At 38.0% G+C, this 16,323-nt stretch overlaps 1 protein-coding gene across 2 annotated transcripts in view; it reads left to right on the forward strand.

The window, feature by feature from the left end:
- Positions 1-16,323, forward strand: part of Chchd3 (coiled-coil-helix-coiled-coil-helix domain containing 3) — a 253,642-nt gene that overhangs the window by 150,210 nt on the left and 87,109 nt on the right. The window contains exons 5-6 of one of the 2 annotated variants that reach the window (XM_060380219.1): positions 7,268-7,282; positions 8,313-8,396. In XM_060380219.1, coding sequence (XP_060236202.1) covers positions 7,268-7,282; positions 8,313-8,396 — 99 coding nt within the window. The remainder of the gene's footprint in view (positions 1-7,267; positions 7,283-8,312; positions 8,397-16,323) is intronic. The other variant, XM_060380220.1, reaches the window with a different exon arrangement.

A 16,323-nucleotide genomic window follows, 5' to 3' on the forward strand; every position in this document is an offset into this window, starting at 1 on the left:
CAGCACAGTCTTTTAGACATGGTTTGTGCTCATTTTCCACACTTATCTTTCATAAGCATTCAGTAGGAAGAGCTAGAGAAGACACCAGAGCCCTGAAGCCGTAAGAGCCAATTTCACTTTTGACTCAGCGTTTATCTGGTGTTTCTTAGACACTGGGGACTGCAGTCACTGTTCTTGTTTTAAACAGGTGTTGAAAGCAAATCTCTGACTGTACAGCCTGGACTCTAGAGGCTTTTGTTTGAGCTCCATGTTGAAATTTTCTGCTACTTTGTAACATGAGTTACAGTGAAAATTTTAAAAAGAATTCTGTTAGAAGTGTAGGCTTCTCTCTTTTCAACCAATTCATGTATTCTCTAGTAGACAGCAGTCTAGTAAACATGCAGGCTAGGACTAATACTAGCTTATGATTATGCCTCTTAGGAGTCACTGAGGCATGTGGCAATGTGGACAGTAGGAAGGCCCCATGTAAGTTCATTAAGATAAGCTAATCTTCAAGGTCACCTTTGGGTGTGGTTTAAAAAATGGTGCTTTAAATATAATTCCTTGTTACTGCATGTCACTGGCCTGCCTCTCTCTCACTCTGTCATATACCTGACATAAAGGACTTAGGGAAGAAATAGATATATTTTTGGATCACACTTTAGAGGTTTCAGTTCATCAGTTAGGTGTGTACCTATGTTGACTCTCTTCATTTTCAACTCTTATTCCACCTGGGCTCTCTGCTGATGGCTACATCAAGCCAGGTCATTCCCCACTTACCCTTCTCTGGAACCAGAGAGGTGTTTTTGTTTGTTTGTTTTGGTGGTCTCGTGTGTGTGCTCCTCTCTCATTAGGTTAGCTTTGGGCATTAGCTATCAAACCTCTTAAATGCTCTGCAAATCTTGTATAATTTTCCATTCATAGCAGTTTTGTTCACCTAATCGAGTACATGGTTCCTTTGGCACATGACCGTTATTCAGTGATGATTTTGTATTACTTCCAATGAATTTTTGAAGTGTGTGCTAAGCTATGCCACTTGATACTTGTTTTTCTTATTTTATGTGAGCATATAATTTGATTGAAATTATACATACGATGCTTCATACATAATTTTGACAAGGAATAAAGTTTCATTTCTGTTCTTACTTGTCTGTCTTCTTACATACATTGTGAGGACAGATCTGCCTGCCACAGATTATTATCCCTGTCTTTGTGAACACTGAATGACTCCCAGCTCATTATGTCTGTATTTCAGAAGGGTTGGAGATTTAGAATAAAAGAGATTGTGGTGATAAAGTCTACCTGTTGAGAACTTTTTAAAAATATTGCCTTTTCTTTCCTCTACTACTGTCTGGATTTATAGTATTATCTTAAGAACTCTGAGTAAGTACCTCCTTTTGCTTTCTGCTTTGAGCTTTTGCCATCAGCCCTGGCATTTCAAAGGCTTTCACATGACTGAACTGTGACTAAGTCATTGTGACATCACTGAGTTCTTAGTGCCAACCTTTTGTACAATCCCCGAGCCAAGAGGGCATAGCAATGCCAAAAGGTTTGAGCTATGAAGATTTTCCAAAGAATATACGTGGGAAGGTAAAGTTCTTATCAGGACAATATGTTTGGCCTCTGTCCCTGTGTTCTCTTTTATTGACTTTAGTGTATCTTTTGTTGTAAAGCACCTTCAAACTTTTCCTGAAAAGAGACAAGTCTATGAAGAGGTAAGTGTGTGTATGCTAATGTCTAATCTGGTGATCAACACTGAGTTACAACATCAGAATATTTATTTGGAGTTCATAAAACTTGATTTTCTCATTTTCTTTGATACTCTTGATTATGGGACACCAGATTTCCTTAATTCTCCACTTTAGCATATTCTGTCACATTTTCAAACCCAATCATGTTGTCCCAAACCCAGCATGATCTGAAAACTAATAGATTTCTTTTAGAAATAGAAAATAGGAGTCCACTGCTGGTGGGAATATAAACTTGTACAACCACTCTGGAAATCAATCTGGCACTTTCTCAGAAAACTAGGAATAGCACTTCCTCAAATACAGCCATACTACTCCTAGGCATATATCCAAAAGAGGCTCAAGTACACAATCAGGACATTTGCTCAACCATGTTTGTAGCAGCTTTATTTGTAATAGCCAGAAGCTGGAAACAGCCCAGATGCCCCTCAATTGAAGAATGAATGCAGAAATTGTGGTACATCTATACAATGGAGTATTACTCTGCAATGAAAAATAAGGAAATCATGAAATTTGCAGGTAAATGGTGGGACCTGGAAAGGATCATCCTGAGCTGTCCCAGAAGCAGAAAGACACACACGGTATATACTCACTCATATAGACATATAACATAGGATAAACCTAGTAAAATCTGTACATCTAAAGAAACTAATCAAGAGAGAGGTCTCTAACTAAAACACTCAATCCCCATCCTGAAAGGCAAAGAGGATGGACATCAAAAGAAGAAGAAAACAGGAAACAACCTAGGAACCTGCCACAGAGGGCCTCTGAAAGACTCTGCCCTGCAGACTATCAAAGCAGATGCTGAGACTTATGGCCAACTGTTGGGCAGAGTGCAGGGAATCTTATATAAGAAGTGGGAAATAATATCTGGAGAGGACAGGAACTCCACAAGGAGAGCAACAGAACCAGAAAATTTGAACACAGGGGTCTTCCCAGAGACTCACACTCCAACCAAGGACCATGCATGGAGACAACTAGAATCCCTGCACAGATGTAGCCCATGGCAGTGTAGTGTCCAAGTGGGTTACATAGTAAAGGGAAGAGAGACTGCCTCTGACAGAATCTGATTGGCCTGCTCTTTGATCACCTCCTCCTGAGGGGGGAGCAGCCTTACCAGGCCACAGAAGATGACAATGCAGCCACTCCTGATGTGATCTGACAGACTAAGATCAGAAGGAAGTAGAGGAGGACCTCCCCTATCAGTGGACTTGGGGAGGAGCATGTGTGAAGAAGGGGGAGGGAAGGTGTGACTGGGAGGGGAGGAGGGGGGATTTATTGGGAGATACAAAGTAAATAAAGTATAATTAATAAAAAATAAAATAAAATAAAAACAAAAATATATATAAAATAACAACAACAACAAAAAAAAGAAAATAGGAGGTGGGGAAGCACTTTATATTCATCTTTCTCTCAAGAAATGATCCTACCTTAACAGCAAATAATGTTCTAATCCTCTTTGTTTTTATTTGTTCATTTACAGTGATTCTGTGTCTAAAGTTTTATTTATTTGCAGTCAGCTTACTGCTTTCTTTTTAAGCTGAGTGTGACTCTCAATCTTCAACAGCCATTAGCTTAGCCAGTGTATTCTCAGCTTACTTAAGTTTCAGGATTCATATTGTGACTTTTCCTCCCAGCATCCCATTAACTGTTTCAAAGCAATGTGCCATTGAAGTGTTGTGGCTATGTTTCTTGCTTAGTTATTCTCTTCAGTGAATCTCAAGCTATTGATTTTGTTTGTCAGTTGAGGGAGGATTTGTCATGTTTGCCTATAGTTTGATGCTGTTGAGTCTTTGGAGCTTGCTCCCTCTTAGGTCTTTAGTGTGTGTTTCCGACATTTGGTTGTTGCTGTAACAGTTTTCAACATTTACATTTTTGCACATCCTTTATTTAGATTGAGAGCAGCACTTCAAAATTAAATAGTTCATTGTTCCTGTGATCACATTAGACCCAATAGTACACTTACAATATTGAATTTTCTTAGTGTTTAAAATATTCTTATGGCACATACTCATTGCATTTTTTTGATCAATCTTACCATCTAAACAAAAATTTTGTGGTACTCTTATTTTAACAACCATGTTGGGAAATCCGCTTTGTTTGGAAGGAAAAGCAGGTGTTAGAACATTAAGGGTTTAGAAAGTAATTTTTCTGCTATCTATAAGTGTTGAAGTTGTTTGAACAAATTTTTACGTTGTGAACTATAATAACTTAATTCTTTGCTTTTTAAAATCCTTTCTCAGAGGCTGGTTGTAGTTGGGCATGCCTTTAATCCTAGCACACACCTGCTGCTTAAAGGACTGGCATGTTCTATTAGCATTGTTTCAAAATATATTGGAAGCTTTTAGAGGCTGATACTCTAATAAAAAAAAAATTTTTAAGAGTTTGAGCTAGGCTGTGGTGATGTACACATTTAATCTCAGTAGTTGGGAGACAGAGGCAAGCAGATCTATGGGTTCAAGGTCAGCCTGGTTTATAAAGTGTGTTGAAGGACATTCAGGACCACACAGAAACCATGTCTGCAAAAATAAACAAATTATCAGTTAATGTTTTCATCTCATAGTTTCATAAATGTATTCATATTGATATTTAAATTTTGGGGAGATTATTGAAGTAAGAATTGTTGATTCTTTACAATAAGGAATAGTCCAAATAACAAATATAGCCCTCATTGTACATCATAGCTGCTGCTAATATTTCTACATTGTTTATCCTTCTTTGCACATCTTTATGGCATGCACCATCTCAATTTTCTGTCCTTTTCTGCTTCACTCTTTATTCTTTCTTATTTAAAGTGAGGGCCTCTGAAAGACTCTCCCCAGCAGGTATCAAAGCAGATGCTTAGAGTCATAACCAAAACTTTGGGTAGAGTGCAGGAAATCTTATGAAAGAAGGGAGAGATGAAAGTCCTGGAGGGGACTGGAGTTCCACAAGGAGAGCAACAGAACCAAACAAAGTGGGCCCAGAGGTCTTTTCTGAGATTGATATTCCAGCCAAGGACCATGCATGGAGAGGATGTAGAACCCCTGCGCATAGGGAGCCCATGGCAGCTCAATCTCCAAGTAGGTACTAGGGTACTTGGAGTAGTAGGTACTTGGAGAATGGGCTGTCTGTCATGTGAACTCAGTGACTGGCTCTTTGGCCGGCTCCTGAGGGGAGGGGGCAGCCTTACAGGCCACAGAGGAAGACATTGCAGCCAGTCCTTATGAGACCTGATAGGCTAGGGTCAGATGGAAGGGAAGAGGACTTTCCTATCAGTGGACTGGGGGAGGAGCATGGGAGGAGAAGAGGGAGGGAGGGTTCTATATCTGGAGTACAAAGTGAATAAATTGTAATAAATAAATAAAATAAAAAATAAAAATGAACTATCTCCACTTACTGTTTTGATCTGTGTTTTTCCTCTCCCCTCACACGCACTATACACACAGTTGATATTTTGATTATTTGAGTTAAAATGCCAGTTTTTAATGATTCCTAATTCCTGATCATGTGAGTGGGCCAAAATTATTGATTGTATTTTTTGCTAAAATTATTGTACTTACTTTTTTATTATTGGGTCTTATCTTATTTGCTTGAATTCTGTTGTTCTTCCTTTGTTGTTGATTTACGTAATTCTTTTTCATCTATATATAAACTTTAAAATATTTTAAGAGCTGCCACAGTTGAATGCTTAAAGTAAAATTGTCTATCAGTGAGAGTAATGGCAGTATTCTTGTACATACCTGTTCTGGTTCCTTTCCGATGCTATGATAAAACACTCCGACTACAAGCCACTTGGGGGAAGATAGGGTCGATTTCACTTACACTTCCAGGTCCTAGTCCATCATTATTGAGGGGAGCCAGTGTGAGAACCCGAAGGCAGACTGCTTGCTGGTCCATGTCCATTATCTCTGACCTGAGAACTCACTCACAGTGAAGGAGGCACAGCGGAAACCATGGACGCTTGTTGGCTCAGTCACAGGCTCATGCTAACCTAACTTTCTTATGTAGCAGCACCTTATACAGCCATCTTGTAACACCTTATACAAGACTACTACCTGTATAAGGTGTTACAAGATGGCTGCCCACAGTGGGCTGGGTACTTGTCTATCAATTAAGAGTGAAGACATGTTCACAGACCAATATATGATAGGTGGTTTCTCCATTGAGGCTTTCCTCTCTTGGCTGTGTCAGGTTGACATCTAAATAATTATTTTATACATTTAAGTGTGCTTAGTTCATATTTACTTTTAAAATTCTTATAGTGTGTTGTATTTTTTTGATACATAGATCTGAGTTTTGATAAATATATATAACATGTATATAAGAAGACATTGATAACTCACCTCAAAATTTTCTTTATTTTGGCTCTTGGCTACAAAATGTATTTATTTTCAATCACAAAAAGTAAAAAATACAAATCATCCCTAAAACTACCAACATGTTGCAGTCTGTCTGGACATTTTTTAGAAGATCCATTTTTCTTTCTGTTTAAAAAGTTGTTAAAAAGTGTACCTGTTATTAATAGTCTTTTTCCCCACGATTTTTAGTGTATATATTATTCTTTTAGTGTCTATATTACTTAGGTCTTAAGATTGATTTAGTGTTTGTTTCCTTGTGGCCCTTAGCAGTGCTGTGACGTGTGTTCTTATGCTGCCAGAATTGCTCCTTGAAATAGAGGAATTTCACTTTTTTTCCTTCCTTTCTTTCTTTTTCTTATGGCTCTGCACAATTTTAAGAATTACTGTGTTATCAAATTAATGTTTGAAATGTTTAGGCTATTTATGTATTCTGACAAAGAAGAGAGTTGAAAACCCCCTTTCCTGTGTTCTTGCACATATTGATGATCATAATGTTATCTTTTGTCAGTTTGTCAGATGAGTAATATAATAGTTTTCATCTGCATTCTTTGATCATGCACCTATATTGTTTTATATGCTTGTTAGCTGTCAATAGATGTGAATTACTAGTCTTAGTGCATCACTTTTGGCTTTTGTCCAGAAGAATCAGGTTTAGTATTTAAATGATGCCCTTGCTAATGTTTATCTTCAGTTATATCTTGGGATTTTGTCCTGTCCTATTTTGATTTTATTATGTTTTTTTGTTATGTGAATGTTCTTGTGAAACTAGTCATTTTCCATTTTTACTTATTTATATTTTGAGCATGCATGTTGAATTCAGTTTTTTTGACAAGTTTATATATATCCTCACTTAATATTATCTATCAAAACTTCTTTTCACATTTTTTGTAATCCTAAAAGACTAGTTAACTTTTTACTCTATTCTACGAAGAAAATCTATACTATTTCTTGCATATGAATGTCTTTTTATTTACTCTTACTACTGTATGTTTTTTATTATTCAGGTGGTCTCAAGTAGTGTGAACATGTAAATGAAACCTTGCACAGTGACACTGAAATGTCTTCCAAATTAATACATTATGATGATGGTGGTGATGATGATTATATTGGCTTGTATTTTCAATATCTTCCACCAGACTTAAGGGGAAAATAGTATCTATACATATTGCTAAATGTCTGTTTATTTTTAACATGCTGCAGGATATTGAAGACAAAGTAAGTAACAACAAACCTGTAAATGAGCAAGTGGATTAATGTAAATAAACAGAAACTTGACTGAGCAGTTACTCTGGTATAGAGTGAGCCAGGCAGCATGTGATTACTTTGCAAAGAAATATGAAACATGTACAAAGATGGAAATGTCGAGATACATTGATTTCTTCTAAGTAGTAGTCAAACATCTATTTAACCTTCAATGAACCTTCACTGAAAAAGTCACTATAATAACTTTGTTAATAGGAGGTAATATATAAAGAGAGGTCATTTCTGTTTCAGGAACAAAGATTAGTTTAGCATGATTCTATATATAGCAACAACAGTTTTTAAAAATACTTGTATGCATTTTAACTAACCTTAACATCCACAAATGTCCTTCATTGATTATATGAAGAATTGAATATTACTATTTTTAAAAAGTTTATAAAAGAAGATCTTGTAAAATTGATATTATGACTAAATGTCTTAAATTACATTATACTCAAAACCTTCAAATAAAGAATAAACAATAATTATGGCTTCTCCCATCTTTTAGGCTGTCCCTTCATGTATAGGGGAATGAAATAAATACATGTAACTACTTACATGTTGCACTGATCATTCAAGGCCTCTCAAATATAAAGTTTTTGTGCATATGCTCTTTAGGAATTTTTGATTATTTGTTCAGCGTTAGCAAACACGAATCAGATCAAAGTTTCTTCATGCATACTACTAATCCTTAAAATTATGTTTTGAAAAGGAAATTAAATAAGACAGTCTGCTGTACACTGTATTCTGACATTTCTAAATACATTTGGACAAAGTAGGACACAGCTGTTACCATAAGAAAAAACACAATGCAGTTTCATTCCTTACATACAAATGTAGCAATCATCATCATATTGCTATTTTTCCTATGGCAGGGACCTCATAGACTGCAACAACTGTCAGCTTTGCATACGTTTCTAGTGGAATTTTTGCCTGAGATTTGCTTTGTGGTTGCTGCTTTTGCTTTTTTCTCAATATAGCATATTCCTCATGTCTTTTTTAGGCTCGGCTGCTGGAAGAGAAAGACCGAGTGATACGGAAGCAGGATGCGTTCTACAAAGAACAGCTGGCCAGACTGGAGGAGAGGGTATGGCTATTTCTTGTCTTTGCTTCTCTTTTGCCCCATCTGTAGCTTACCATATATTTGTTTAAAAACCAACAAATTAGGACTTAAAGTTGCGTTTCTTTGTTAAGAAGTGAAGAGTCCAAGCAGCTGGATATTGTCTATGAGGACATCATTTTGTGTGATTGTGTTATTAGTTTGTTGGGTTTTCTGTACCTGAGAGCACCCTCACATAATTTACCTTATGTAATGTGTTGTAATCTGCATTGCTCCAGGCCAAACAGCAGGCCATTATTTTTACTCCTTCATACATTGTTTATATTATGCCCTGAGTGCATTCCTGGATATGGTCCTGGTATTTGTCTTATTTGGGGTTTAGGTATTGCTTCTTCATCTATTTTGTGTGTGTGTGTGTGTGTGTGTGTGTGTGTGTGTATGTGTGTGTGTGAGAGAGAGACAAGTGTTTCTGTTTTGAAACAATATATATCTGAGGATGACTTTGAACCTCTGATCCTCCTGCCTGCTCATTTGGGTGTCAACATACCTGGCTTGAGGTGGTACTGTTTTGAAGGATGTGCTGTCAATCAAAACTTCATTTTGCTGCAGTTATAACTTAGAATTAAATGTCTCCTCCAAGAGAGGTAATAGGAACTTAATGTATGTAGGACTTAGGGGAGAGTTTTAGGATGACAGAAGGCATATGCCTGGTCAGGCTGGATTCCAAGGTGGACCAACATGCAACAGAGGGATCAAGACTGGAAGAATAGAACACAGTGGGCTTACAAATGATGTTTGAGCATCTCGTCACAACCCCTGCTCTGTGGATTTGATTTGTTGTTTAGATAACTTGATATGAAATCTATGGAGTTCCAAAGTAGTAACCTTTCTCCTCTATTTAAGATCCAAGGTTTGAATTTTTTTTTTTTTTTTTGATTATAGCATTTGATCAGAAGTAGGAAAACAGAAAAATGCACCATTAAATTCAGCTCAGTGTAGCTATTTCAAATATATTTCCTTGTCTCCTGTGTCATGGAACCCAGAAGATCTTTAGTATAAGGATCATTTGAGCATTTGTTCTGCAGATAACTGTTTATAAACTTAATGTATGCAGGTGCTGTTCCTTATACCCTAGATACATAGTAGACATTTATAAGCTTAAACATCTACTTTCGTAGAACGTAATGTCAGTTATACATAGTGTAAGGTGGCATAGATAATATGGAAAGCAGTAAATTACCAAGAAATAGGGATTCCCATGACTAAGGTGTAAGTCTGGGGTTGGGTGGAGACAGAAGATCTATATGATGAGATAGCAAGGAGTAGGCCTTTAGTCACAGGAAAGCAGGTCAGTGTTGTTCCTGAGATGGGGGTGTAGTCGCCACATATGGGAAGGACAAAAGCCTGTTGGCATCATCAGCAAACAAATGAGAGTAGAAGCAAAGGAGAGTTGGCAAAATATTAAGTTAGAAGTGGGGTGGCTAGCCAGGCATAGTGACACACACAAGTTAGCCCTGCCTTGTGAGATGGATCCAGGAGGATCAGGAGTTCAGTGTCATCCGCAGCTACACAGCAAGTCTGAGGCTACATGAGAACCCTACCAAACGGGGTGGGAGGTGAGAAAGGAAGAAAATCGGATGGTCATAACTTTAAGTATGGTGCTAACAATAAACTGAAAAGTTTCTGGTTATGCATGTAAAAAATAGAGACCAGATTTTGATGATGGTTTTGAAAGTGAAGAGAAGAAAGGCCCTGACGTAATCTAGGTCTTTTCTCATAACTAGTCGATAAGAGTTGTGTATAGGGAAAGATTATCCAGGTGTCAATGAAGATATGGGTGGTAGACTACATAAGGGGTTTGGTTTGGGTGTTATTTGTGGTGATTCTTCCAACATTCACATAACGGTATTGAAAAGATATAATATGGCATAGTTTAGAGGAGAAACTAGTGATAAAATCCCCACAGTAATATTTTAGCTCATGTTGCATTTTCTTATCTTTCCTGCTATAATGTGTAAATGGAAGGGACTGTGTGCAAACTGAAGTTCAAATTTTGTATAATTCATAAAATTAAAAAAAAGTAACTGTTTAATGTAGGAAGGGCATTCTTAGGACTGTGTGGACCTGCAGGTGATCCTGACTTGATATGCAGGTCACAGTCTGTAGAAGTGCCACTTAGGTAACCAGTTCTTACATCATTCATCTCTCGGTTTCTTCAACTGTTAAGGGGAAGTAAGATTTCGATCACTGGCTTGTTAAGATGACCTAAGTCCAGGATCTAAATAGTGCTTGGGTAGCATGTGTAACCCTCTGGGTTCAACCCCAAGTAATACTGCTGCCAAAATAAAAGATCACATAACAGCTCTTTGAAAATTGGCAAGAATTTATCAAATTGAGGTGTTTTCACCATAGGATATGCACAAGATTCTAATAGTCATGAAATAGCTTTAATGTCAGTCAACCTCCTTATGTCTTCCACCTAGTACTTTAAAGCCTTGTTTTTCTTTATTGCTGATATTCCCAGAGGACCTATTGTATTTGTTCTGGTGGGTTTCGTCTGTGATTACATAAAGACTATTCAGTCTGTAATGAGGCATTTTGTAAAACCTGAGAAGCCATTTTTTTTTTCATGTTGTTTATGGCTGTAAGGGTACACTGTGTAAGCCCTTCTATTAGGACTTCTGAATGTACATGGTGTTGAGAAGTATAAAAGTGCTGAATGGTACTTAGTATAAGAAAATATAATGATGATATGCCTGTGGGGAATCATATGTTTACAGTCATTCCAGGTTGCTATTTATTCAAAGTGGATTTGGACACATCTTTTGTGTAACCACATGAAATAATAAACCTTCAAGTCAGTCTTATTACTAGTGCAGAGTGTGAAATCAGCAGGTCCTTTAAGGATCTGGGAATGCAACACCGTGTGAGAGTGTATGCCTTGCATCTGTAAGGCCCTGCATTCTTGAGGACCACTGAAACGGAAGCAAGTTTTCAGATGTGATCCTGAGGCTATCCCTATGGCAGACAGGGCACTGTTGGTGTGTGTGGCCCACCGTTGCTTGCTTATCTTACTCTTTCACTTAGCGTGTTGATGCACATTTCTTCTGCAGTTGTGAACTGGTCAGTTGGAGCATGTGTAACTTGTTCCATTCTGTAATACAGCCCGGTTTACTCCTTGATTTTATTTCAATTAACTGTTTATCAGCTAGGCAACTGCTGTGCATCGAGTCCTCTTCTCCCAGGTGTTTAGTGTGTGTACCAGGGATCTGAGAACACTCTTCTCTTTTCACTGAAGTGTGAGGCTTATAAATTTAATTTTCTCAGACCACAGTTTTATTCTTCCTGGAAGCAGATTCCAAAATCATAGTTATTGAAATTTTCACAGGTCCTCATTTCCCAGCAGTCAGAGGTCATAGACTTTCCAGATAGTGCCAAGTTAGATGAGACCATAAACTCTTGAATGTCAGAAATCTCATCTGTAAGTTTGTGGCCTGAAGGGAGCTTGATGAGTACGACTCTTGCTGAAGAACCAGAACAATATTACCTCCAGGCTAAGAGTTTGCCTAGAGGAAACCTCGAGCAGTCTCTAGAAAAGACTGCACAGTGTTCTCAAGGGACTGGCTCAAGTCCCTCAGGCAGTTCTCTTCTATTTCACAACTTTATTGACTCATAATTTGACAGATCTATAATGCTTCACAGCTCTCTATACACTGTACAGTATTATGATAACTGTACATTGTATAATAATTGTGATTGAGTATGTATGTTGTGTTAGACATATTTTATAGTTTGTCTTGTTTTATCCTCACAAGTGACTGCATGAGGCTGCCCACTCTATGAATTCCCTGAAACTGAAAGCAACTTGCCCCAAGAATACAAAAGCAGAAGATTATCAATATGTTTGGTTTTGAGTCAGCCTTCTCAGCAGTGCTCAGGGCCAGGGCACTGCTGTCTTTAAAATGTGTGAGCTTATGCTTAAGTTGTTAAGTCTGGCTGGGTACAGTATTAATTCTTTGAGTGCTAAATTAGCAACTCTCACTTCTAGTCGAATTCTTCAGGACCAATTGATGATTGCCTGCTCATAACCTGAAAGTATTAAACAAATACTCAAAAATATGCACTTGCCTTCTCAGGATTTGGCATTTTCAGAGAAACTTTTACCAAAAAACAATGTTTTCTGTGCCTAGGAACTACAATATGATATAATCCCCAAAGTTATTTACTGTCTGTGTTTAGTGCTTTCCCTGTCAGTAAGGAATCTGTAGCCATTTGAGCAGTTTGGCATCCCGAGGTGCCCATGCTTTCACCTTTAATTTTGTAGCATAGTCAGCCCATTCTTCCTTCTGGAAAGAAAACATACTTTACTAAATAGTTTTGGTGAATAGTTTGTTTGAAGTGGATTGTTGGAATCTTCTTAAAGAAAATGTATTTTGCCAGCAGTTAATTGTTTCTAACAAAGAAAAGTTAGGTTGTCATCAGTTGGAGAACATGAAGCTCAAAGTCACACTATCCATAGTTCTTCTAGGATGAAGACCCCTGGATCCCCAGGACATCTTGAAAACTTGATCCCTTTGAGGGTTTCAGTGTCATATAATTAAATTTTTGTGCTGAACCAACCTCTTTGTTCTTGGCTGTCTTAGGGATGATGGGATTTGGCACAGCATACAGGAGATCTGTAAAAGCCCTGGTGGCCTTAGGAGCTGAGGGTGGTCAGAGAACTTACTGAGCTTAGTACTGAGATTAACCTGGTTGTATTTGTACATGTTCCTTGCATTTCATAGACTCCTGGGTTTCAGCATACACCTTGCAATAAACTATCTAGGATTAACATACAAAGGGAATTGCACCAACTCTGCAGAAGAGAGCAGCAAGAAGGGAATATTGAAAAAATACATTGCCATGAAGAAGTAAAGTATATACTTGCTTGTCACCAGGGGAGAGAGTAACTGATTAAGTTCTGAGGTCATGCTTCCATCAAATGCTTCCTCAATGGTTTTTGAGGCCCCTCACTTCCAGTGGATGGCATATCTTCTGCATCATGAGAAAGTGTTGGGCCCATTTGTGTGACTAATTGGTGATAGGATTGCTTCGGTTTTTGTTGGTTGATATTTTTACCTCTGTTGCTTTGTGGAAAGCTTGGAAGAAGGGGGATACAATGCTAACAGTCTGAGAAATGACAACAGAGTGAGTTATTATTATGAGTCTGATATTCTGATGTAGGAAGAAACATTTACTCATTTACATCTATTTATTAACTCATCTATCTATTCAGTTATTTGTTTGTTTATTGTTACAGGGTTTCTCTGTGTAGCTGTGGCTGTTCTGGACTCACTTTGTAGACCAGGATGGCCTTGAACTCACAGAGAAAATGGCTGCCTCTGCACCCCCAATTGCAGGCTTGCGCTGCCACGCCTGAAAGCTACTGGATGAAGTTTTCCATTGTAAACTAGCTCACCAAGTGAAACCAGGGTATCATGGGATAGAATCACTAAAATCTGGGATACAAAAATGAAAATAATCTTTTTGTAAGGGGAAGTAATTAAATTGGCTTATTGGTTTTTAAAACAAACAGACAAAAACCCTGCCTTTGCTATTTTCCTCACCACTTTAGAAACAGTTGTCAGTGCTTTTAGGTCAGTGGGTCACTCCCTGTGGACATTCAATGCGAGGTGGAAAACTCAGCATAGTGGTTAAAAGCAAAGCTGTCGACCAGCCAGGCCTGCACAGGTGAAGCTGGTTTGTCCCTGCAGACATACTTTCTTCCTTTGACACTTGGGAATTTTGTACTGTAACTTATGTGGAAATGAGGGCAGATTCCTGTGGTTTGTGTAGTCACAGAAGGTTGCAGAATCAGATGAATTTCTCTGTCCCACACATTTGCACACTGAAGGTGCTTCAAGCCACTGTCATGATTGCAATGTCATTGCAAGTGACAGATCCCAGTGAAGCTACTTGTAGTATGTTTTATACATCGTAAGTTACACTCTCTTAAATAAAAGCATGTTTCTTTTCTTTAATTTTTTATTTTTTAATTTAATTAAAAATATTTTAATTAAAATATTTTTAATAAAATATTTATTTTTAATTAATTAATTAATTATAGTTAATTCACTTTGTTTCCCAACTGTATCCCCCTCTCTTGTCTTATCCCAATCCCACTTTCCCTCCCTCATCTCTTCCCATGCCCCTCTCCAAGTCCACTGATAGGGGAGCTCCTCCTCCCCTTCCATCTGACCCTAGTCTATCAGGTCAGTTCAGGACTGGCTGCATTGTCTTCCTCCGTAGCCTGGTAAGGCTGCTCTTCCTTCAGGGGGAGGTGATCAAAGAGCCAGCCACTGAGTTCATGTCAGAGACAGTCCCTGTTCCCCTTACTAGGGTACCTACTTTTAACCTTACACCCATCAAAATGGCTAAGCTCAAAACCTCAAGTGATAATACATGCTGGGGAGGATGTGGAGAAAGGAGAACCCTCCTCCATTGCTGCTGGGAATGCAAACTTGCACAACCACTTTGGACATCAATCTGGCACTTTCTCAGACAATTAGGAATAGTGCTACCTCAAGATCCAGCTATACCACTCCTAGGCATATGTCCAAAATATGCTCAACTATACAACAAGGACATTTGCTCAACCATGTTCAAAGCACCTTTATTCATAATAGCCAGAATCTGGAAACAACTCAGATGTCCCTCATCTGAGGAATGGATACAGAAATTGTGTTACCTTTACATGGTAAAAGTTCTTTTCAAGTAAGGTTCAATAGATATTATTAGATAGGAAACCTAATGTACCTAAGTTGCACGGGTGTCTTTTGTTACTCCAGTGGACACAACTGATAATAACTTAGATGCAAACACTGAGCCATTTTGCACTGAGTTGGTTTTTTGTTGTTTTTTTTTTTGTTGTTGTTGTTGTTGTTTTTTGTTTGTTTGTTTTTTGGTTTGGTTTGGTTTTTCTAGACAGGGTTTTTTTTCAGTGTAGCCTTGGCTGTTCCTGGCCTCTCTTTGTAGACCAGGCTGGCCTTAAACTCACAGTGATCTTTCTGCCTCTGCCTACCTGAGTGCTGGGATTACAGGTGTGCACTACCAAGCCCAGCTCTGATTTGTTTTTCTTAAAGGAGGGTTATTATTAGAGATATTTTGAAAAGTAGCAAACATATGGGTTGATGTCACCGACCCTTTTGCTTTCTATTTTATTCTCTTGGGGAAAATCAATACAGTTTAGTAGATATGGGAGTCTTATCCTTAATTCATTATTTAAGAAATCCTCTAAGTACTTTGGCTTTTCTGTTAACCTCTCAAAAATTTTGAACGGAAAATGTGGTTTGAGTAACCTTGAATTGCTTTTTTAATCTGGCTTTAGGGATGTAAGACTTAACAGGCTTTTTTCTTGGGTGAGCCTTTAAAGTGTGTTCTGTTAAAATGATCCCCTTAACTGGATCCAGGTCTTCTATGTCTAACTTTAGAAGAAAGAGTTGCAAATCATGGGATCAGCACTTAATTTGTGCTTTATTTACCATGTCACTGTCAAGAAGCATTAACCTTAAGGTAAGATGAGAACATGGAATACAAAGCTGTCAGCTGATGGTGCACAGTACACCAGGTATTAAATAGCATTATCCATCCTGCTTGCTACAGTAAATAGGATTCCACTATTATGATGTGTCAGGGCTTTCAGTGAAATCAAATTTACAAGACGCTAAACTGCCTTCCTCTCTGCTGAGCAGCTTTATTCTGGGATCTTGCTTTCATATTAATCCTGTTGGTAGGAAATACTTGTAGCAATTGTGCATAGAAATTATAATTTAATGATCGCCTCCTCGTCTCTATTCAAAGATTATAATAGACCACTGTGCTCTGCAGTGGTAGCCACAGGGCTCTGCAAAAGAGATGATGGAGAGTTCAGCTTTAAAGACCATTGGCCTCTTTGTGAGCCCTTATAATGACCACA

The sequence above is a fragment of the Meriones unguiculatus genome, chromosome 3 (genome assembly GCF_030254825.1).
Source record: "Meriones unguiculatus strain TT.TT164.6M chromosome 3, Bangor_MerUng_6.1, whole genome shotgun sequence".
Taxonomy (NCBI): Eukaryota; Metazoa; Chordata; class Mammalia; order Rodentia; family Muridae; genus Meriones; species Meriones unguiculatus.